Raw genomic sequence first — 21,818 nt, 5'->3', positions numbered from 1 at the left:
TCGCCCTGGTCCAGTAGTTAACGCATTTGTGCGCAAAACAGCAAAAATGACTTCATAAATGGATGTATTGGTGCGGAAAAATACGAAGGGATGGCTTCTTATTGGGTTCAGTCAAGTAAATACTATTCGACTTTAAGTTTGATTTATTTAAAGGGACAGCACATAATAAACATATTCCTATGCATGTTAATGAACAAATATATGTAAATATACAAGATTGTAGACGAGAACTAAATTCCATCCTTATTGCCTTGTGCAGGTTCAAGGTAAACGATGACATACACACACAAACACACGTACACACACACTCACACACACTTAGACAGTCACACACATTACCACACATTACCACACACACACACACATACACACACATTACCACACACTCACACACACACACTCTCACACACATACACACTCTCACACACACACACACATTACCACACACACACAAATACACACTCTCACACACATACACACTCACACACACACACTCACACACACACTTAGACAGTCTCACACATACACACACATTACCACACACTCACACACACATACACACTCACACACATACACACTCTCACACACACATACACACACATTACCACACATTACCACACACACACACACATACACACACATTACCACACACTCACACACACACACTCTCACACACATACACACTCTCACACACACACACACATTACCACACACACACAAATACACACTCTCACACACATACACACTCACACACACACACTCACACACACACTTAGACAGTCTCACACATACACACACATTACCACACACTCACACACACATACACACTCACACACATACACACTCTCACACACACATACACACACATTACCACACACTCACACACAAATACACACTCTCACACACATACACACTCTCACACACACATACACACACATTACCACACACTCACACACACATACACACTCTCACACACACATTACCACACACTCACACACAAATACACACTCTCACACACATACACACTCTCACACACACACATACACACACATTACCACACACATTCACACACATTACCACACACTCACACACATACACACACATTACCACACACATTCACACACATTACCACACACTCACACACACATAAACACACTCACACACATATACACACACATATAAACACACTCTCTCACACACACATGCACACACAGCATTGTTTTAGAAAGCATTGTGATCGCAATTTTGTTCGTCTAACACAGGGGTGGCCAAGTCCGATCCTCAAGACCCCCCATCCAGTCTGTTTTCCATGTCTCCCTCCACCAACACACCTGAATCAAATCATTGGGATTGGTATCAAGCATCTGGACAGCTTGCTGATGAGTTGATCATTTGATTCAGGTGTGATAGAGGAGGGAGATATGGAAAACAGACTGAATAGGGCAGGGGTTTCCAAATTCGGTCCTCGAGAGCCACTCTTGAGGACCGGACTTGGCCACTCCTGGTCTAACAGCCAGCTCTGTGATGGAAGATTTTGTAAACAAAACACACTTCGGATGATTACAACAGTGTTTCCCAACCTTTTTTGAGCTGCGGCACACTTTTTGCATTGAAAAATCTCTTGGCACACCACTAGCTGAAAATCTTCTAATTTAAAACTATGTCGCCTATATTAACATTATAAAGTCGTGCTCATCAAAGTTTTATTAACAGGAATTAAATAATCGGCCCCCAAATTATTCCAAAATCTATTTTTTTTCACACGGATCTAACGTCATCCAAGTTGATGTCCGCAGACCCCGAACAACTTTCGACTGATGTTAAAATAATTAATGCAACGTTTTTTAACCTTATTTAGATTTTTGACTTTTTCTCCCAATATTAACTAAAATGTAATGTGCTCACAGAGACTTTACGTCGCCAAAAGTTGGTGCCCCCGAAACCAAACAACTTCCGTGAAAACAGGAAAATTACTTAGATCTCGAAATATTACAACTTTTTTCCTCCCAATATTACTTCAACCACCTAACATTACGAGCAGAGCCGTTTTGTGCTCGACAAAAGTCAAAGCCCGGAAAACCAAAGAGCGTCCGGTTTACTTTACATAAAAATAAGCAACAAAATGACTTAATGTCATCATATTACGGTTTGAATCTTGTTATAGTACAATCTATAATTTCATATTTTAACCTCGTAATAGTTCAATTTTAATCTCTTAATATTGAGATTTCTCTCTTGGATTATTCTTCTTGTAATTTCCTGCGGCACATCTAAGCATCGCTCACGGCACACTGGTTGGGAAACACTGGATTACAAGATAATCCATCCAAATTCAACCACGACCACTAAAAACATGGACAACAAAACATTTAGGCATTCCAATCAGGTAAAAAGAGCAAAATGAGAAGGTAAATCATTTCAAGTAAAGAAAAACAGGGATCATATTTATAAACTTGAGTCAGGCATTGACATAATTTTACATGGGCGTATTAACATTAGTTACCATTGACGGCAATAGATGCCCATTCAACAACAATCCCAGTTCAAATGGGAACTCTACTGGCGTCAATAGCAGCGAATGACTGAATTGAACTTTTGCTATTTCTGCCCATATCTGACGTCGACTTCTTTCTGAACATCAGAGTTCCCTTCCAAGATTTTCTGTATTTGATTGAGCACCTTTTCATTAAACACAATATCCAAATGTGGCAATCCCCTGTATTCCGTGACATGCACAGGCTCCTCCTGCTGTCCCGCCCACTTTTTGCACAGACTCATGCTTCGGCTGTCAACGGTGTCATCCCCATCTTCGTACACATAGTCTATGGGGTCCGCGTTCGGATAACCGTCGTCGTAAATATTCGTCACTGGCGTAGGTATTCCCACGCCGTACATACACCACACCTCGACGCCAGGTGGTTGGAGATCCCCTGTTAGATTCTTGCTGTCTTCCCACATGTACCTGAAACCAACCACATGATGATCAGGGCTCATGTAGCGTATCTTAATTTTCCTACCAACTTCAAACTTTTAAGTAAGCAATGTGTAATTTATTTGGTTTACTGTTCTGAAAGCCTTGTAAAAATCAGAATGCAAAGTTCAGTTTAAGCGCTGATTCACATTATTTTTACGTACCAGCCATCTTCGAAGTTGATGTCCTTGAAGTATCGCTGGTAGTCCTGTCCCGTGTAGTTGAAATTTGGCGTGGACAAGAAGACGTGATCTTTAGGCCACGCCTTCTCTGTTGGTAGCATCCAGGGGTTTGTGGTAGCCATTCTTTGCTCCTCGCGGATCTTGATGTTGGAAATCATTGGGATGCCATCATTTTCGCCTTAAAATCATGAGATACAATAAACATTTTTTTTAATGTATTCACACATTAATCCACATTTTTAGTTTACCGTATTTTCACGACTATAAGGCGCACTTAAAAGTCAAATGTGTCATTCATTCAGGGTGCGCCTTATAGTGCGGTGCGCCTTATAGTGGTGAAAATACGGTACTTGGTATAATAATTTCCTTTTTGTTTGTTTTATATACCAAGTGTCTCTAATCCGTGACTGTATTTGGATAAAATATGAATGGGAGCATAGGCCATAGCTTCTACTAAGGCAGGAATGGCGAACACGCGGCTCTCGAGCCTCATGCGGCTCCCGTCCAAAATGAATGTGGTTCTTTGCTTCTCATCATATTTTTGAATACCTGCATTTGATGTGCATGTTGAGGGTGGACACTTACCTTGAAATGAACACGTTGTTGTTTTGTTTTGTAAAGGGAAGAAAGTGTTATTGTGAATAATATGGTTTTAATTGTGTGTTTTTGTGTGTGGGTGTGTTTTGGCAGGCCACCGGGCGGTGTGTTCATTCTCATACTTTAAATTTTTTGCTCGAACTTGTTCGCCTCCCTGTAATAAGGTATTGTGGCCCTATTGCTGCATAAGAAATTTTCATTTTGCTGGGCTGGGATCAGCCTGTCTATTAGCATTTGGAATTTTTAAAAAGTGTTAGATTGAGGGGGGTGGAGGGGTGAATCGTCTCAAGGCGTCATAGTGCACTCCTAAATCCACATTAATTGTTCATTCCTGACTAAATGTGTTGCAATGTTTATTGCTTTATTTTTACTCCTGACTCATATGTTATTATCTGCTGTTCATTTAGGAGAATCAAAAAACCTGTAAAAAGAAAAAGGTGACTCTGGAAATCTGCGCCTCAACTTTTTACTGATATCATGTATCACACTATAATTCAAAATAATCTCTCTGTTTCTGTGTGTTTGTCTCTCAGGCTTTGTTCGGACAGTGATAGACGACCAATCCATTCGATATGGGAGGGCTGGCATTCCCAATCTGGATGTCTAGCAGCCAGAGTTAACTACAATCTACTTTTGTTTATCTGTGCAAATAACAGAAATGATAATTGCAGCAAATGTTCTTCCCCAAATAGCAGGATTATACTTATAATTATCTACACATTTACATTTTGTGATTTTTTTCACACAATGGGGACGAGTGGTTAGCATGCCAGCTTCACAGTTCTGGGTCAAGGGTTCGATCCCAGGTGGGTTTTCTCTCTGTGTGGAGTTTGCATGTTCTCCCAGGGCTTGTGTGGGTTTCCTCCAGGTACTCCAATTTCCTCCCACATCCCCAAAATGTGCATGTAGGTTGGTTGAACACTCTAAATTGCCTCTAGTTATGAACGTGAGCGTGGATGGTAGTCCGTCTCCTCGTGCCCTGCAATTGGCTGGCCATCGATTGAGGGTGCCCCCTGCCTTGTGCCCATAGTTAGCTGGGATAGGCTCCAGCACCCCCCACAACCCTTGTGAGGATAACCAATTTGGAAAATTAAAAAATATATTTACACAATGGTATGCATATAGTGACATTTTTTCCTTTAAAAAGTCTTGTATGTGGCTTGACTTTTAAAAAAAAGTCAACTGGGAACTGTGCCATGCCCTACCTGACGCCATGACTCTCATCACTTTGACAGCTCCTCCCCACGGAGCCGCTAGAGAAATAAAGCCTCGAATGTACTTCTTCTTCCAGGCCTGAGGTTGATTATTAAGGAAATAGAGGACGTAATGGCAACCCATGCTGTGTCCCAGCAAGTAAATGGGCTGCTGGTACTGGGTGTACATCTGTTCCACCAACCCCTTCAACTTCAGCAGATATTCTGCATTCTCATCTGTGGGAAAGCAAAAGGCTACATTTATTCATACTCCTGTTTTTTTAATATAAATATACGTATATAGAAATTCAGTGGAGTAGTAAAGTCATACATTTCAAAGGATATGTAGCATTTGAAAAATCAGATCATTTCTTTAACAGACTTGCAACCTTTTGGGCTTGACTTTGAAGCCTTTTGAATCGCTGACAGTAGTGGTCAAATATGTTTTTAATTTGAAATTAGTGTAGTGTATTTCCCTAAAGTGACAAGTGAATATTGAAGACGGCATTCTTTTGCACAGATTTGAAAATGTGTGATTTACCAAGGTGCGTTGGTTAAATAAAGGAAAATGTTGGAAACAGTTGGAACCTAGAAAGTGTGAATTAACTGTACAAACTAAATTAAAATAGGCCAAAAGATGTCTGTTTTGTGACCCTTCTCAGCATAAAAAAGGATCATGCAGAATTAGTGTTGCACGATATAAGAATGTATGCAGCATCAAAACAATTGTAAATTATGTACTGCCATAAATTCCTTTTACTGTCACACTGGTCAATTTTCAGAAAAATCAATAAAAACATACTGCACATAACTGTGGTGCGGATACAATGATGCCAGAAACAGAAAACCATTCATACGCCCAATCATACCACCACCAAGTGGGAATCGATTCCACGCCTACCCGCACCAAAGTCAGTGGGATTAACTCCCACACCACATGTGTCAAAGTGGCGGCCCGGGGGCCAAATCTGGCCCGCCGCATCATTTTGTGTGGCCCGGGAAAGTAAATCATGAGTGCCGACTTTCCGTTTTAGGATCAAATTAAAATGAAGAGTATATATTTATATTACATTTCCTGATTTTCCCCGTTTTAAATCAATAATTGTAATTTTTTAATCATTTTTTTTCTGTGTTTTTAGTTCAAAAATCATTTTGTAAAATCTAAAAATATATGAGAAAAAAATCTAAAATAAACATTGTTTTAGATCTATAAAAACTGAATACTCAGGGCTTTTAATCCAGTTCTTTTAATCCATTTATTTAAAAAAATCTAAATATTATATCTAAAATGGTCCGGCCCACATGAAATCGAGTTGACGTTAACGCAGCCTGCGAACCAACCCGAGTCTGACACCCCTGCCCTTCACCATCAGGTGGCTGGGGACCAATTTAATAACATAAAAAAAACAAGAAACACTTAAAATAAACCAAACTGTCTTGTATCATCATGACATAAAATGCTCAATATTCTATCATTGTTTTCCCATTTCACCCGGCACTACGCAGCATGCATTTGTTATTTAGAGCAGTGGTCCCCAACCAGTAGTCCACGAGCCACCTGGTGCCGGTCCGTCAGAGTAATAAATATTAACGTTTTCAATCTCGCCCTCCTACTTGAAGTGAGAAAAGTTGTTATAATAACAATAAATAATTGCTATTATGCGCGGGACTATTTTTATTTATTTATTGCCATTGTGGACGTTGTTCATGCACCAATCCCACCCCCACACAATTTTGTCTTAAGTTGTCGCGGGAAAACCGAAAGAGCTTTCCTGGTCCACGGTGAGAAAAAGGTTGGGGACTGCTGATTTAGAGTACTTGTCATGTAATAGTTATTGTAGATTAGGTCATGTAATATAGTTTTATAACCTGGTTTTTCTGAAAAAAGTAGCAGGATATTTTTGAACTGTGTTAATAATGACCTAAAAGAGGCAATGGGTCCAAGACAAATTGGCAACATGCAAGGGTTGGGGCGACTTTACTAAAAAGCAGATATACTGTAGTGCGGTTAAAATGTTGATACCACTTACTAGGAGTTAATCGCCAATCATATGGTGCGCCTCGGACAGTCTCATTTCGAGTGTAGCCAATGTTGACTAAATGCTGCACCATAGTGTGAAAATAACCTGCAAAAACAACAGAAGACTCAGTGACGGCAACCATTTCATCTGTATGGAAACACAGCTGAATCTTTTTTAGCCAGAATTTATGGTTTATCTCACCTGCCAAATTGTTATTGTCAAGAAACTCAATGGGATAGGTTTGCCCAAACCCTGGAACCCGCACCTGCACCCCTGGTGAGTTGAATGACCGTCTCGTCGTCCTGTCGTAAACAAGTCTGAACACAGGCAGAGACAATTTTTAGAAAATACCCTAATATGACTCCAACACCACCTGTCACGTGGGAAAAAGTTTTGCCTCGTAAAAATCAGGGTTAAAAAAAAAATCGATGCATATTCTATGGCCAAAGAACAGCATCATTAAAAATGTTCCGCCTCTGTGAGCGGAGGACAGCTGAAAGTCAGCCTTACCTAATGTTATCGATCCAGCAGTCGACGCCAATAGGCATGAACATGTTGAGGTCAATCCACAAGGGGAACCAGTGTTCCGTTTTCTTGTAGCACAGCCAGCTGACAAGTTGCGGCTTGTCTACCTTTGCTTCCAAACGGTTCCCCAAGTTTCCTGGCACTGCAAAAATGAGCGACAAGGATAAAAATCTATTTAATACCGTTATAAACCCCTTAATAGAAAATTTTCCCATTTCAATTTTGCTGATCCAACTTATCAAACAAATAATACATATGTCCGTAAAACCACATTTTTACATTTGGATATTATCAGAGTACCGTATTTTCCAGACTATAAGTCACAATTTTTTCAAAGCTTGGCTGTGCCGCCGACTAATACTCAAGCGCGACTTAGGTATTTTTTTTTAATTTATTTATGACCACAACAGCCTATTATGTTAGTTATTTTAGGTTATAGTTATCTGAAAAACAGTTGTGTTAACAGTTGCCTATTTAGTCAGTTTCCTCCCTTTATTACTGTTACCGTATTTACTCATATATAAGCCGCACCTTTAAAATGGCCTCAAAATCATTGAATTTTACAATTTCTCGTGCATAAGCCGCCCCCTGATTCACAATTTTTACTTCCATATTCATGGTTTCAATAGGGAGTACTAATGTGTTACTTTGAAGCAGGGGTGTCAAACCGGTCCTCAAAGTGGGTGCAGGTTTTCATTCCAACTCAACAAGAGGATACCTTTTGCAAGTGTAATCAGTTAATTAAAGTCAGGTGCTACTTATTTTAGAAGACACCTGATTGGTTAAAATGTCGGCACTGGATCGGTTGGAACAAAGACCAGGACCCACTGCGGCCCTCGGCGGAATCGTTTTGACACGTGCTTTGAAGGGAAAATCTTAAGAAAAATCAATGCACGTGGTATTTCTGAGATACTGTATGAATCAAAAGCACATTATTAGGGTCAATATCACAAGGAATTAATTCATCCAGTAATGCTTGTTTTCTTACTGCAAAATAGAAAATAACCAACAAATAGTAAACGTTACTTTGCCGACATCTACTGGTGAAAAAGAGTATAGCAAGACTTGTGCGCATATAAGCCGTACCCTTGATTCAGTCATAATTTTTTTAGTCGCAAATACTACAGTATATATGCGAGAAAATACAGTACTTTAATGTATGTTTGTTCTTGGTTTCTGATAAAATATATATTTAAAAAAAATCCCCTGACAAAAGTGCAATTTATACTCCAGTGGAAATTATTTTAAAAAAATTCCTCTTCATTGCGAGTGATTTGGCTGGTGCGGCTTATAGTCTGAAAAATATGCCATACATTTTTCTAACAGTAAACTCACCAATAATGAGCGGTGGTGTAACGATGCTCTGGTTTTGAGCTTTCGAGTCAGGAGGGAAGAGAACATTGATAATCCAGAAACAGGAGGTTTGATGAAGATGAAGCCCCAGCAGGAGGCCAAGTGTCAGCAAAGGCCAGCTTTGTCCTGTGGAGACCATTGCTCTTCTTGAGCGTTCTTCCGGCCTGCTGCAGTGTTGGCCGATGTCTTCTCTCGGGCTTGGCAACACTGCTGGCGGCGACTTGGTCAACGGCAATAACAAGTAAGAAAAAACTTCAGTATAGATGTTATTACAGTATACAAGAACACTCGCCTACACAAGTTTGACCAGACTTTGACTCTGACCCATCAGCTTAAAGGATGGATGATGAATGAAAATGTTGTTAAATCAGCCCACGCGTGGTTAGTCACCAGAAAAACGGGGGGGAAAGACACTCAAAAGACAAATAAACGTGTGGGGAATTCAGTGTCCTATTGATTTTCACCTATTTATTTACGCGACAGATAAGTGACTGCGCGAGTTGTGACGAGTTTAAAGGACGAGCACACATTCAAATACTTTTGTCATTGTGCTAAAGATGATTCCGTTTTACGTTGAAACTTCATGAAAGTAGAAAAGGCGACTTACAGAAGGGTATAACGCGTGGATTGTAGTCCCTTCGGTAGAATCTGTCCAAATGACAGCGCAGTGGATGAACCAAACGACGATATTCCGGTCATCTCGTGATGCCTTCAGGGTACTCCCGAAATGTCCGTTTATATTAAACCTCCGTCCGGGGGCATGGGAAAAAAACATATTTAACATGATTCAGTTGGATATTTCAGTAGTCTTCTTTATGTGTCCCTCGAAGAGTATTTGACGCGCAATTATTTACTCACATTGTTTTTTTTAAGCCGGCATTATTCTGGTTACAATGATAGAACATAGACCCATGGTCACCGATCGATCACGCTTGAAACCATTTAAATTCGGGTGCTTGATTTTGGGAAATTATAAAAATTTCGACTCACTAGCATCCCCCTAAGGTTGCGCTACCCACAGACGCACGTCACTACAAGGTTACTACAGGTCAATGACCTTTGGTATATATATGCTTGACCACGTTTAAGATACCATCGCATGAGAATGTGCGCTCTTGCACCAACAATCAAAAATCCAGTGGGCCAAGATCTACAAAGTTTTGATCCCTGCACCATATAAATCTTTTTCCCACTTTGATTCATTTTAAAAAAAAACATACTTGTCAGATGATCTATTTTTTTTAAATGCATTTAATTTGAGAGATATAAATCCGTCACAACATAAGAAAAAAGTAGATACAAATAAAATGAACTTTTGAACAACAACTTCACTACCCACTATACATACACTATTTCACAATGGTCGCGCAGGGTGCTGGAGCCGATCCCAGCTGACTTCGGGCACCAAGCAGGGAACACTCATCTCATCTCATCTCATTTTCTGAACCACTTTATCCTCATTAGGGTTGTGGGGAGTGCTGGAGCCAATCCCAGCTGTCTCCAGCCTGAATCGGTGGCCAGTCGATCGCAGGGCATAAGGAGACAGGCAACCATACACACTCACACCCATACCTAGGGGCAATTTAGAGTGTCCAATCAGCCTTCCGTGCAAGTTTTTGGAATGTGGGAGGAAACCAGAGTACCCGGAGAAAATCCACGCAAGCCCGGAGCGAACAAGCAAACTCCACACGGGACCGACCTGGGATTGTACCCACGACCCCAATGTTAATATTAATGTAAGGAAAATAGAAAAGAAAGGAAATATGAACTGCGCTTTAAATTCATGGTGCGTGTGCGTGCGGGTGTGTGTGTGTGCATGAGTATGTGTGTGTGTGCGCGTGTGTGCGCGCGTGTGTGCGCGCGTGTGTGCGCGCGTGTGTGAGTGTGTGAGCGTGTGAGAGTGTGTGTATATACCCCGCCTACTACCCACAGTTGCACCTATGCAGCCCTTGTAAGGATAAGTGGTAAAGAAAATAAATGAATTGATTGAAGTTCATTATTCTTTATTTCACATATTGTAATGACAGCACAAACCCTTGTGAGTAATACCGGGTCGGAAAATCAGAGAATGAAGATTGGTGGATGCATAGATGGTAAATGTTGATACAATTGGTTATAAACCAAACTATTAGAAAATCAGTCAAAATTGAGTGACTTAAGAGTATTTCAGTGTTAAAAATCACTCACCTTACGTCTGCTACACAAAGCCACAGGTGAATTTCTCCGACGCAAGATGGCCGCCAGTTATTTACGCCGCGTCTCCACCTATACGCATCTACATTTTACGAATGTTATCTATGCTCTACTCCTTCCACCAAGGAAGACAAAGCTAGCCGCCTAGCATCCCGGTGCTACAGGCTGTTTTTGTGTTCCTTCAATATGGTTCAGCTTGTGGGTTCCCTCCGCAAGGAGTTGGCGGATTCCCTGTCCACGTCCAAGGTGTTGGTGGTCGGGGCGGGTGGTATCGGCTGTGAGCTCCTCAAGAACATTGTCCTTACTGGATTCCGAAACATCGAAGTGGTCTGTATCACTCGTTTTACGTTTGTTTGCCTCTTAGCTTAGCCGGCTAGCTAGCTAATCTCTTTGTGCTGCAGAATGGATATCTAGTTGGCAGGTGAAAGCATTGTGCACCATTCATATTTGTGGGGAGTTCACGTGGCGGTCTTCCACTACGACAAGTAGCAGTCTAATATGCTCATGTATAATAATTATTCCTTGCAGTTTATTAGTGTACTTGAATTGATGTGTGGGGAAACTCAGGGTCGCAGTGTATTTTGGCGCCATCGACACGATAAAGTCGGTCTACTTTTGTACAAATAAAGATAGACAATGAGTGTGTAAGTAGGAAAAGGGTCACATTTAGCTCCAGCTTGCACCTGACGTGGCGATTGTGGCAAAATGATAGAAAAGTCCAAATATGTGTGCCGCTCGAAGTCTATTATTAGCTGTGCTGCGCATCACAGCCGAATTTGGGTAAAGTTCTCACTAGCTTCACTAAAGTAGAAGTATAGATACTGATGCAATGTATGCAAAAAAGATATAGATTATATTACATTATATTTGATTAACTTGTATTCATCCCAAATTCGGGAAATTCAGTTTGTAGCAGTAGCAAGCACAGACACAGGAAAAGACAATGTAGACCTAGATAAAGCTGGAACCACACACAAGGTAAGATCATCAAGACGGGTAGCCTTCCTGGCCTGATTGGTTTCAGAAAATGTCCAGGACTAGTATAAAGAAACTAAACTAATAGAACATTGATTGCTTCATACAAGTGATCGGTGGACAACGTGGTGTTGAACGGTGCACAGAATTATTAAAAATGAGTGAATGATCATTTAAAAATTACTCAGGGTCTAATGGTGCATTGATTTGGATTGATCCATCTATTGGATAAGCAATGATGAAATCAGATTAATTTTCCCATCTTTTAGATATGGCATTTACATGTATGAAATGTTTCAGTAACACAGTCCTGTCCTGTATATCACAAAATTCTTTGTTTTACAGATTGACTTGGACACAATTGACGTCAGCAATTTGAATCGCCAGTTTCTCTTTCAGAAGAAGCATGTTGGAAAGTCTAAAGCACAGGCATGTACAAACGATGACTTTTTGAAATACTTTGTACTACGTTAACAATCCACATTTGCTGATAACCACAATTTGGGTGTTATTTGTTCTTTACAACAGGTGGCCAAAGAGAGTGCCTTGCAGTTTTGCCCCTCTGCAAATATCACTGCCTACCATGACAGTATTATGAAGTAACTCTCTTTGTTGCGTATCACTTTTGACCAATGAATCCTGTTTGTACAACTCATGGATTTAATAATCTTTATTGTCCCAACAGTCCTGACTACAATGTGGAGTTCTTTAAAAACTTTAACTTGGTGATGAACGCCTTAGATAACCGAGGTACACACATCTGGGTATCATTGTTCTTTTTTTTTTTAATCATTGTCAAGATGACGGGGATGTTAAACAACACCCCCCCCCCCCCCCCCTTTTTATTCCATTAGCTGCCCGCAATCACGTTAACAGGATGTGTTTGGCAGCCGATATTCCTCTCATTGAGAGCGGCACAGCGGGATACCTCGGACAGGTCACCGTAATTAAAAAGGTACAAACTAAACTCATTGACTGCTATTGACAGCATTTTTATGGGAGAAAATGTTCACTGAGAGATGAGTTTAAAATCGCTGCCCTGAGATATGATGTGCCATAATTTTCGGACTATCACTTGCAGAATTAGTCGCACAGCTAAAGACAGCACAATAGTTAGGGGGAAAAAACGAGTCGTATTTTAGGTGGTTACTTAGTTATCAGAGACGGTCGGTGCAGCTGTTTCGGGCCCGAGGTTCCCAGGCATCCGGTATGTTTTTATGGCCTCGACCTTACATGCAGAGGTTGTTTCAGTTTCTCAGAATCTTTGGATGGTGTTATGGACTGTTTTGTAGATGGTGATAACTTCGGGCTCTTAGGGATCTTTTGGCGAGAAACAACTTTTGGATATTGCTCAACTATTTCTGTGCAACATTGGGGGGATTTGTGATCGTCTCCCAATTTTGGCTTCTGAGATAATACGCTGCCATTCTGAGATGCACTTTTTATACTGAATCTTGTTGCCAATGCCACTAATTAGTTGTATAGTGGTACCTCGAGATACGAGCTTAATTCGTTCCGGGACTGAGCTCGTAGGTCGATTCACTCATAACTCAAATGAACGTTTCGACCAGAGAGACATTACACGAGGGAGTTGCGACCAGAAAGACAGTGCCCACGATGTTCTTATGAGCAGCCTCTCGCGTCCGCTCCGCTGTATGCTTGTATATCAAAATTTGTCTCGTATCTCAAGATAAATATTTGCCCGAAATTTTACTCGTATCTCAAATTGCTTGAGTGTCATGTAAACAGAGCATTCATTTATTGAGGTATTGCCAGGTGTCAATATAATACAGATGCTCCCCTACTTACGAACGAGTTAGGTTCCGAGCGATTGTTCATAAGTTGAATTTGTTTGTAAGTTGATTCAGTGCTATATTTTGTATTATAATTTAAGTTTAAGGCCTATATAAGTATATTGAAGGTTTATATAAGTGCATTTGTATGTTTAAGGCTTGTATAAGTAACACACATTGGTTTGTACTGAAAAAAACATTTAATAAAATGGAGAGAATATGTATAGTACTGTATAGAGAGAGAGAGATTTATGTATTAGAACAGGGGTGGCCAAGTCCGGTCCTCGAGAGCCGTTATCCGGTCTGTTTTCCATATCTCCCTCCACCAACACACCTGAATCAAATCATCGGGATTGGTATCAAGCTTCTGGACAGCTTGCTGATGAGTTGATTATTTGATTCAGGTGTGTTGGTGGAGGGAGATATGGAAAACAGACTGGATTGTGGCTCTCGAGGACTGGAGTTGGCCACCCCTGTATTAGAAACTGGCCGAAAGAAGCGATCTAACGACGATTGCACAGTTTTCTTCTTTTTTTCATCATAAATGATGCGGTAGCCCTGTATGGCATCATTCAATTGATTTGCAAACTTTGTGCAACGTTCAATATTTGGGTCCTGCTGCTCGATCTTTCTGTTTATAAATGGTACTGACAAGTTGTATGCCCGTGAAACGCTCACCACTTTCTCACACGCATCAAGCTTCGTTATTATTGCCACTCGTTTCAAATGAAATGGCTTGCCTCTTCCTTGCAACTCCCTCAATAGAAGACTTTCGCTTTTTACCAACCCGATTCAATAAAGTATGCACGAGATATTTAATGATACAAATGAAAAAGGTTCTTTGCCCACTGGAGATACGTTCACGCACTTCCGCATTGCAACGAAGAAGAAGGTAGATGCTGGGTGAGCTGAGCTCTCACAGCGCCAGGCGTCGGTATTAGTGGCGAAAAGAAGCACTACTCGGGAAAAAAATACAAAATTGGACTTACGAACATTTTTCGACTTAAACGCAATTTGCAGACATGTTCGTATGTACCGTTGTTCGTAACTTGAATGTTCGTAAGTAGGGGAGCGTCTGTACTTATAATGTACTTGTCATTTAATGGTTACATTATTTTTGCATTATTCTTACTCGATGAAAACCTCTGGCATCGGATTGGTATTGGATAGGCATCGGCAAAACACACCATGAAAAAAATTGGACTAGATTGGAATTAAAAATAAAATCAGCAGCAGGCCATCCATAATTGCTACCAGTTCTTCCAGCACTCTTTTTGGGAGATTTGTTGACCCCATGAAATTTCACATCCTTGTATTTATCTTTTCTCGCTTTTGAGCTGTCATCTATTCCACATCATATAGTAATCTGGGTTTTATTCATCATTTGTATCATGTCCCAATTTTTTTAGAGAAAAGTGCAACTAATAGTCCGGAAAATGCCGTGCATTGTGCCATCCATCATGATGCTTCAACTGTTTGTTTTTCTACTTGCTTCCTCAGGGTATGACAGAGTGCTACGAGTGCCAACCTAAACCCACTCAGAAAACCTTCCCAGGATGCACCATAAGAAACACACCATCTGAACCTATTCACTGCATTGTCTGGGCAAAGTATCTTTTCAAGTGAGGCTCATTCAGTCACAACCTCCCAGGCACTATTATTTTCTGAAAATAACATAACATCAGCCAACAAATTTGTGATCAAAGATGTTCTTGAAATCAAGTGTCAAATGACCTACCTTATTTATTCGAGTATAACGCGCACACGTGTATAACGCCCACCCTTAATTTGGGACTAAAAATTGGTATACATTTTTTTTCTTCCACTTTTTCTCAGCTCACACCAAGTATTGCACGGGTACTTGTAACTGGCAAATGGTGAACACATGTCGCCATGACAAAACATTTATTCACAACATATGGTACGGAAACTTGGCAAAACAAACTACCAGTCATATGAACACTTCTCAAATGGAATTTACAATTTTAAATCCTTAAAGTCCAATTCATCATCATAATATTTAAATATTGTCAAAGTCTGATTCATCATCATCAGACTCGCCAAACAATTGCGTTCTTCTTGAGTTCTTTTGGACTGTGAGCCAATAGAACGGGCTCTCGCGCCTCATGTGGCGGACAAAAACAGGTTGTACGTCTCCCATTATAACGGCTGGCGGGGGGACTTTTTCACCGGCGCGGGGGCAGTGTAAAACCAGGATCTGTGTATAACGCGCACCCGAACTTTGCTTTATTTTTTTTGGTACAGAATTTTGTGCGTTATACTCAAATAAATATGGTATGTGCATTCCCAGTCAGCTATTTGGAGAAGAGGACGCCGATCAAGATGTGTCACCCGACACGGCGGATCCCGAGGCTTCATGTGAGTTGCTGGTTTTCCAATGAAAACATTGTGTTTTCTTAACGCTGCTTGGTTGTAAAACGTGTGTGTTCCACCATAAAGGGAACCCTGAAGAAACAGCAGCTCGTGCCACAGCTGCGGAAAAGGACGGAGATGTCAACCGGGTCTCTACCAAGCAGTGGGCCCGCAGCAACAAATACAACGCTGTCAAACTTTTCAACAAGGTAACAACTGGCGGGCAAATAGCCAACACTGACTGCTTGGCGCGAAATGTCTTGGAAGCAGTTTTTATCGCATCTGTTTTGCAGCTTTTCAAAGATGACATCATGTACCTGTTAACGATGGACAAGCTGTGGAAAAAGAGGAAAGCTCCAACGCCACTGGATTGGCAGCAACTGGAGAAGACTGGTGTGTTGCTATTTAGTCGTGTGTCACGCCGGAGGATGTTGACCCCTCGTGTTTGAGCGACTTTGGTCATTTTTCCCCCCGCAGGATCTCCTCAAGAGGAGTCCTCGAGTTCAGGTTTAAAGGACCAGCAGGTTCTTGGTGTTTGGGGCTACTGCAAGCTCTTCCAGGAAAGTGTGGATACCCTCCACTCGCTGTTAGATGATAAAGGAGATGGCGCAGAGCTCGTCTGGGATAAGGTATTTTGCCTTTTTGAATAAGTGTGATGCTTTCCGAGTGTGTGTGTCCTTACTAAAGTGTGAGAGTCGCCACTTGTCTTGTCAGGACGATCCTCCCGCCATGGACTTTGTCACCGCAGCGGCCAATCTCCGAATGTACATCTTCAGCATGAACATGAAGAGCCGCTTTGACGTCAAGTGTGAGTTAGTGTTGAAAATGTGACCCTCTTTGGGGAGGGATGTGTGCATTTAACTGGATTTATTTGGACCAGCGATGGCAGGTAATATAATCCCAGCTATTGCGACCACCAATGCTGTCATCGCCGGTCTCATTGTGTTGGAGGGGCTCAAGATTCTCGGCGGGGAGCTGGAATCCTGCCGCACGGTTAGATGATCTACCACATTTTACCCCCCAAAAATTGGCACAAACTACCTTTTATTTAGGCACTGGTCTTTATGATGTAATATTTGTGTATATTTGCGCTTTTTCTCATGTCCAGATTTTCCTGAACAAGTGTCCAAACCTCAGGAAAAAGCTGCTTGTTCCGTGTATTCTGGACCCACCTGTGGTTAACTGTTACGTGTGCGCCTCCAAGCCCGAAGTCACCGTCAAATTCAATGTCCACAAAACAACGGTCCTCTCCTTGCAGGATAAGGTGATTTGAATGACAGTCAACTTTGCAAAACAATGAAAACTAATTGACAAATTCTGACAGTACATGAAATTTTTAGAAAAAAATAGATTTTTTTTTTTTTGACATTTTTAGAATTACCTTACGTGACTTTTTAAATTACTTATTTATGTTTTTACTGGGAAAAATGCACTTTGTGGAGTAGCATCACCGATTTCGTTATACGAAGCTGTGTATAATGACAATAAAGGCTTTTGATTTTGATTGATTTGATTTGAACTCACACAGAGGCTTTACTAAGGGGTGGTCTTATAATTCATTAAATGTCGCCCCCACTATAATAATTCATTAAATGTCGCCCCCACTATATTTAGATCCTAAAGGAGCGATTTGGCATGGTCGCGCCAGATGTTCAGATAGAAGATGGAAAAGGGACAATTCTCATATCTTCAGAAGAAGGAGAGACTGAAGGTACAATCAATTGTTTTGTAATAAAAAGAAAATGAATGTGTTGAAGCATTCTGTTTTCTTTATATTAGTAAGATATGTCATTAAAAAAAATTCTTATTTCCATACAAATTCTGCTTGATGTTACCTCTGCACTGTCAGTTAATTTGTCACTCTCACATAATAGCCAACAACAGCAAGTTTCTTTCTGACTTCGGGATCCGTAACGGCAGTCGACTACAAGCTGACGACTTCCTTCAAGACTACACACTCCTCATAAATGTGTTGCACGCGTATGTCATCTACATTAATGTGATTTGGATAAAAAGAATGTCCTTTTTTTGTTGCTACAGTGCCTAATTGAGCAAATCTGTCTGTTTCCTTTTAACTGGCAGTGAAAAGCTTGAGAGGGATGTAGAATTTGAGGTGGTTGGTGAAGCTCCAGACAAGGCACCCCCACCCCAAAACAACCAGGAAGAGGTTAAAAGCATCACTAATGGCAACAAGGACTCTGCGCAGCCTTCTACCTCATCTAAAGGTAATGAAATGTTTCTGCCTTTTCTTTATGAAATGTGACTTATACAAAATGCTTGGAATTCTTTCTATGCCTCTTCAACATTATTGCTATCTTTACATGACCCTTAAGTAGCCGTGTCCAAACTATGGAACTTCAGCCCACTCCCTAGTTTATATTGACCTTTAGCAATCAAGAAAAATATAAATAAATATGGCCAGCACAAGAAGCTAGAGTGAATCTTACCTTCTGTTACACATCTGAGCTTCAACACTAGACTTTTAACAGTGCCTCTCCATTAGGTCCGCGGTCAAAAATGTTAAAATCAATGTAGGGAACTGTAGAGAGTGTCAGTTTGTCGTTTCATTTAAATAATCCAGTGTGATAAATTAAGCTCTTCTAGTTGTGAGGAGTGCAATTTTTTTGTTTGTTGACTAACCCTAGCCAACTCCTAACCCATAAAAGCAACCCCTGGATTAAACAGTATTATTACATAAATACAATTTGGTCCCGGTGAGTCACCCACGGTCTTCACACACAGAGCTATTCAAGTCACCTGGTGAAAAAATCTTTGTTTTTTAATATCACAATATATATCGCAAACCACCCAAAAAGTCGCAATTTCATCCAATATCGTTCAGCACTCATCAAAATTGGTTGACATTTATCGCCATCTATGGTAGCCAATGAGTTAATACTTACTACAAATCTTTTCAAAAATGATACTTTTTTACCTGATTAAAGTGGCAAGTTTTTACACCTGGTATACACCAAATTCAGTGTTTAATTTTTTTTCTTAACACAAGGTTAATTTGAGTGTGTATAGGAGGTGAGCATAATTAGCATAATGCTTCAACCTTTTCTCCCTTTCAAACATGAACGAGCCTGCATTATACTACATTTGAATTGCTTAATGCACATGTGTCAAAGTGGTGGCCCGGGGGCCAAATCTGGCCCGCCGCATCATTTTGTGTGGCCCGGGAAAGTAAATCATGAGTGCCGACTTTTTGATTTAGGATCAAATTAAAATGAAGAGTATAGATGTGTATTAAATTTCCTAATTTTCCCCCTTCTAAATCAATAATTGTATTTTTTAATCAATTTTTTTCTATGTTTTTAGTACAAAAATCCTTTTGTAAAATCTAAAAATATATTTAAAAAAAGCTAAAAAACATTGTTTTAGATCTATAAAAAACTGAATATTCAGGGTTTTTAATCCAGTTCTTTTAATCGATTTATAAAAAAAAAGAAATCTAAATATTATATCTAAAATGGTCCGGCTCACGTGAAATCAAGTTGACGTTAAAGCGGCCCGCGAACCAACTCGAGTCTGACACCCTTGGTGAAATATGTCAGAATAAACTGAAACCATGATGAACGCCAAAAGCTTGTAACGGATTGAATGAACATATCACCAAGGTTTTACAATGGATAATTATAGATTTGTTTTTTATAGTTATAGATTTTGTCAATCGTGTCCTGTCCGCCTTTCAGTCCCGGCAGATGACGACGACATTATGATTGTGGACTCTGACAACGAGGCCGAGGCATCGTCCAGCTCGGGAGCGGTCACAAGCAGCGCCAAGAGAAAGCATGGAGATGGGGACCCTGGCGAGACCTCCACCAAACGCCCACGGACAGATCAGTCAAGTGCAGCGGCCGCCCACGATAACAATGATGACGACGATGACGACATCATCGCTTTGGACTGAACCTCCCTGCCTTTCTTGAGGATTGCAAAAACTTTGAAATATTATTTGGTTTCAAGACGGACGGACTGTAGACCTAAATGCGTTTTTGAAGAAAAATTTCATACGCCCTCCAGTCTTTGTTAACACGAGTATAGTCAACGTATTAAAATATTTCACTTTTTGTTCCTTTCTAGTAACAAAAATTTTGTTGACTGTATTAAAAAGTGCTTTTTGTATTCCCACTTGCGTCTACTCCCACGCTATTCAAGTCAAGGGGTTTGTGCGTTGTTAATATGCAAAAAACAATTACCGTTGGAATCATCAAAATGATGTTGGTGTTTGACTAAATATGACGGGAGAAAAACAGACAGGCAGCTGTTCTTTACTGGAGCTTTAGACCAGCTTCATATCTGACCTCTGTTGGAATGGCACTTTTTGCCACAAGGTGATTGTGTGCTCTCTTCTGTACGTCTATTGTGTTTGACCTGAAGTCATACTGATGCCATTTGGAACTATGGCAGTTCTTTTTGATGAAATTGCCAACGGTGTAGTATTTCAAATGCGCAATGGTCTTTAGTACAGTCTCTGGTGAGATGGGTTCTGTTTAAATAAAATGTCAATTAAAAAAAAAAACGAATGAAGTTGGGTGCAGGCAATGTTGTCAAGGCCTGTCTGCCTCGTCAAATATAAATGATTGAACATTTTGTACTTTATTGCTATCAAATTTTAAAAGGCCTTGAAACCTTTTTTGGACCAATAAAAATGGATGAGTCAAATAAAAAGCAGACTGTTGGAGATTTTTCTTGTAGTTGGGATAGGCTCCAGCACCCCCCGTGATCCTTGTGAGGATCGCTGGTTCAGAAAATGAGTGAATGAATGTTGTCCTTAAGCCATCATATGACCATGTATAAAGCAAACTGACTTTTGTCCCGCCCAAAAAAATCAAGTTAAAATAAAAATACTATAATACATTGCAGCTCATACACCTGAACAAAAATAGGCATATGATAGTGTTATATTTTTCTGAAACATAAATAAACCATATAATACAGATCTGTGGGTTCAAGTAAAATGTATGTGTGTGTATATATATATATGTATATATATATATGTATATATATATATATATATATATATATATATATATATATATCAGTGGCGGGCCGTCAGGGCCTTCAAGGCCTTCTCTGCTGGCCTAAGAAATATCTGAATCATATTATATTTTGTCCATCAATACGTACTTATTATTCCAAATGGTCTGTTAGCTTCCTTTCATTGCTTTTCCCCCTGGTTGCACTGCTTCCAGATGTGTGTTTTCATATTGAAGCATTTAACCAATCACATTTCAGCCATTATTTGTTGCCAGATCAGATCTGCCTCAAAGCCTGCACAATCAGTTCTTGCGGGCTCTGCTGCATTAAACTAGACTGTTGCTTTTAACCAATCAGATTTCGAGTTGGCAACCCCACAATGATTTTTCATAGGCGTTAGTATTTTGCTGGCTGGGACATGTCATTGCTTTCACAAACTATGATTGGCTAGTAGGCGGGCCAAAGCAGCCAGAGATCGCAAACTCCACCCACATGGCCGACAGTGGCAAAAACAAATGAATTCTGTTGCAGATTTCTCTCACAAAGCTATTTTCCAGACGGACTTTTCCAGAAAAAAATGGACATCATTAAGAAAGGGCAGTCAACTCCGAAGCTAGCAAGCCTGTTACAGCCGGGAATATGGTGTGTGCGGCACTTTC

At 40.4% G+C, this 21,818-nt stretch overlaps 2 protein-coding genes across 3 annotated transcripts; one reads left to right on the top strand and one right to left on the bottom strand.

Moving 5' to 3' along the window:
* Nucleotides 1-125: 125 nt before the first annotated feature.
* Nucleotides 126-9,588, bottom strand: lcat (lecithin-cholesterol acyltransferase). The gene is made up of 8 exons (XM_077596787.1): nt 9,450-9,588; nt 8,825-9,062; nt 7,475-7,631; nt 7,166-7,281; nt 6,974-7,069; nt 4,956-5,180; nt 3,136-3,331; nt 126-2,962 (listed from the first exon to the last, which is right to left on the bottom strand). Exons 2-8 carry the CDS (start codon nt 8,979-8,981, stop codon nt 2,599-2,601), a joined length of 1,311 nt encoding a protein of 436 aa, XP_077452913.1. The 5' UTR covers nt 8,982-9,062; nt 9,450-9,588; the 3' UTR covers nt 126-2,598.
* Nucleotides 9,589-11,123: 1,535 nt separating this feature from the next.
* Nucleotides 11,124-20,853, top strand: uba2 (ubiquitin-like modifier activating enzyme 2). 2 transcript variants are annotated; one of them, XM_077596786.1, is made up of 17 exons: nt 11,124-11,362; nt 12,356-12,439; nt 12,539-12,609; nt 12,696-12,760; nt 12,865-12,965; nt 15,304-15,425; nt 16,115-16,182; nt 16,264-16,385; nt 16,470-16,569; nt 16,654-16,805; nt 16,891-16,984; nt 17,057-17,169; nt 17,285-17,440; nt 17,791-17,887; nt 18,051-18,156; nt 18,259-18,401; nt 19,834-20,059. In XM_077596786.1, the coding sequence occupies exons 1-17, from the start codon at nt 11,222-11,224 to the stop codon at nt 19,896-19,898; spliced, it is 1,800 nt and encodes a 599-aa protein (XP_077452912.1). In that variant the 5' UTR covers nt 11,124-11,221; the 3' UTR covers nt 19,899-20,059. The 2 variants fall into 2 exon arrangements, with proteins under 2 accessions (XP_077452912.1, XP_077452911.1); XM_077596785.1 differs by having other exon boundaries at nt 11,126-11,362; nt 19,872-20,853.
* Nucleotides 20,854-21,818: the final 965 nt, after the last annotated feature.

Source organism: Stigmatopora argus, chromosome 3, assembly GCF_051989625.1.
Source record: "Stigmatopora argus isolate UIUO_Sarg chromosome 3, RoL_Sarg_1.0, whole genome shotgun sequence".
Classification (NCBI taxonomy): domain Eukaryota; kingdom Metazoa; phylum Chordata; class Actinopteri; order Syngnathiformes; family Syngnathidae; genus Stigmatopora; species Stigmatopora argus.
Note: the sequence above shows the minus strand (reverse complement) of the source record. Positions and strands in the feature narration are given on the sequence as shown.

Bases quoted from the DNA above. Each gene is read 5' to 3' on its own strand.
- uba2 (XM_077596785.1), top strand. From the start codon at position 11,222: ATGGTTCAGCTTGTGGGTTCCCTCCGCAAGGAGTTGGCGGATTCCCTG. The intron at 16,806-16,890 runs GTATTTTGCCTT...TTGTCTTGTCAG, and splicing joins CAGAGCTCGTCTGGGATAAG to GACGATCCTCCCGCCATGGA. The intron at 17,170-17,284 runs GTTAGATGATCT...TCTCATGTCCAG, and splicing joins AGCTGGAATCCTGCCGCACG to ATTTTCCTGAACAAGTGTCC.
- lcat (XM_077596787.1), bottom strand. From the start codon at position 8,981: ATGGTCTCCACAGGACAAAGCTGGCCTTTGCTGACACTTGGCCTCCTG. The intron at 3,332-4,955 runs GTAGGGCATGGC...CATGATTTTAAG, and splicing joins GATGAGAGTCATGGCGTCAG to GCGAAAATGATGGCATCCCA. The intron at 2,963-3,135 runs GTACGTAAAAAT...GGTTGGTTTCAG, and splicing joins ATCAACTTCGAAGATGGCTG to GTACATGTGGGAAGACAGCA.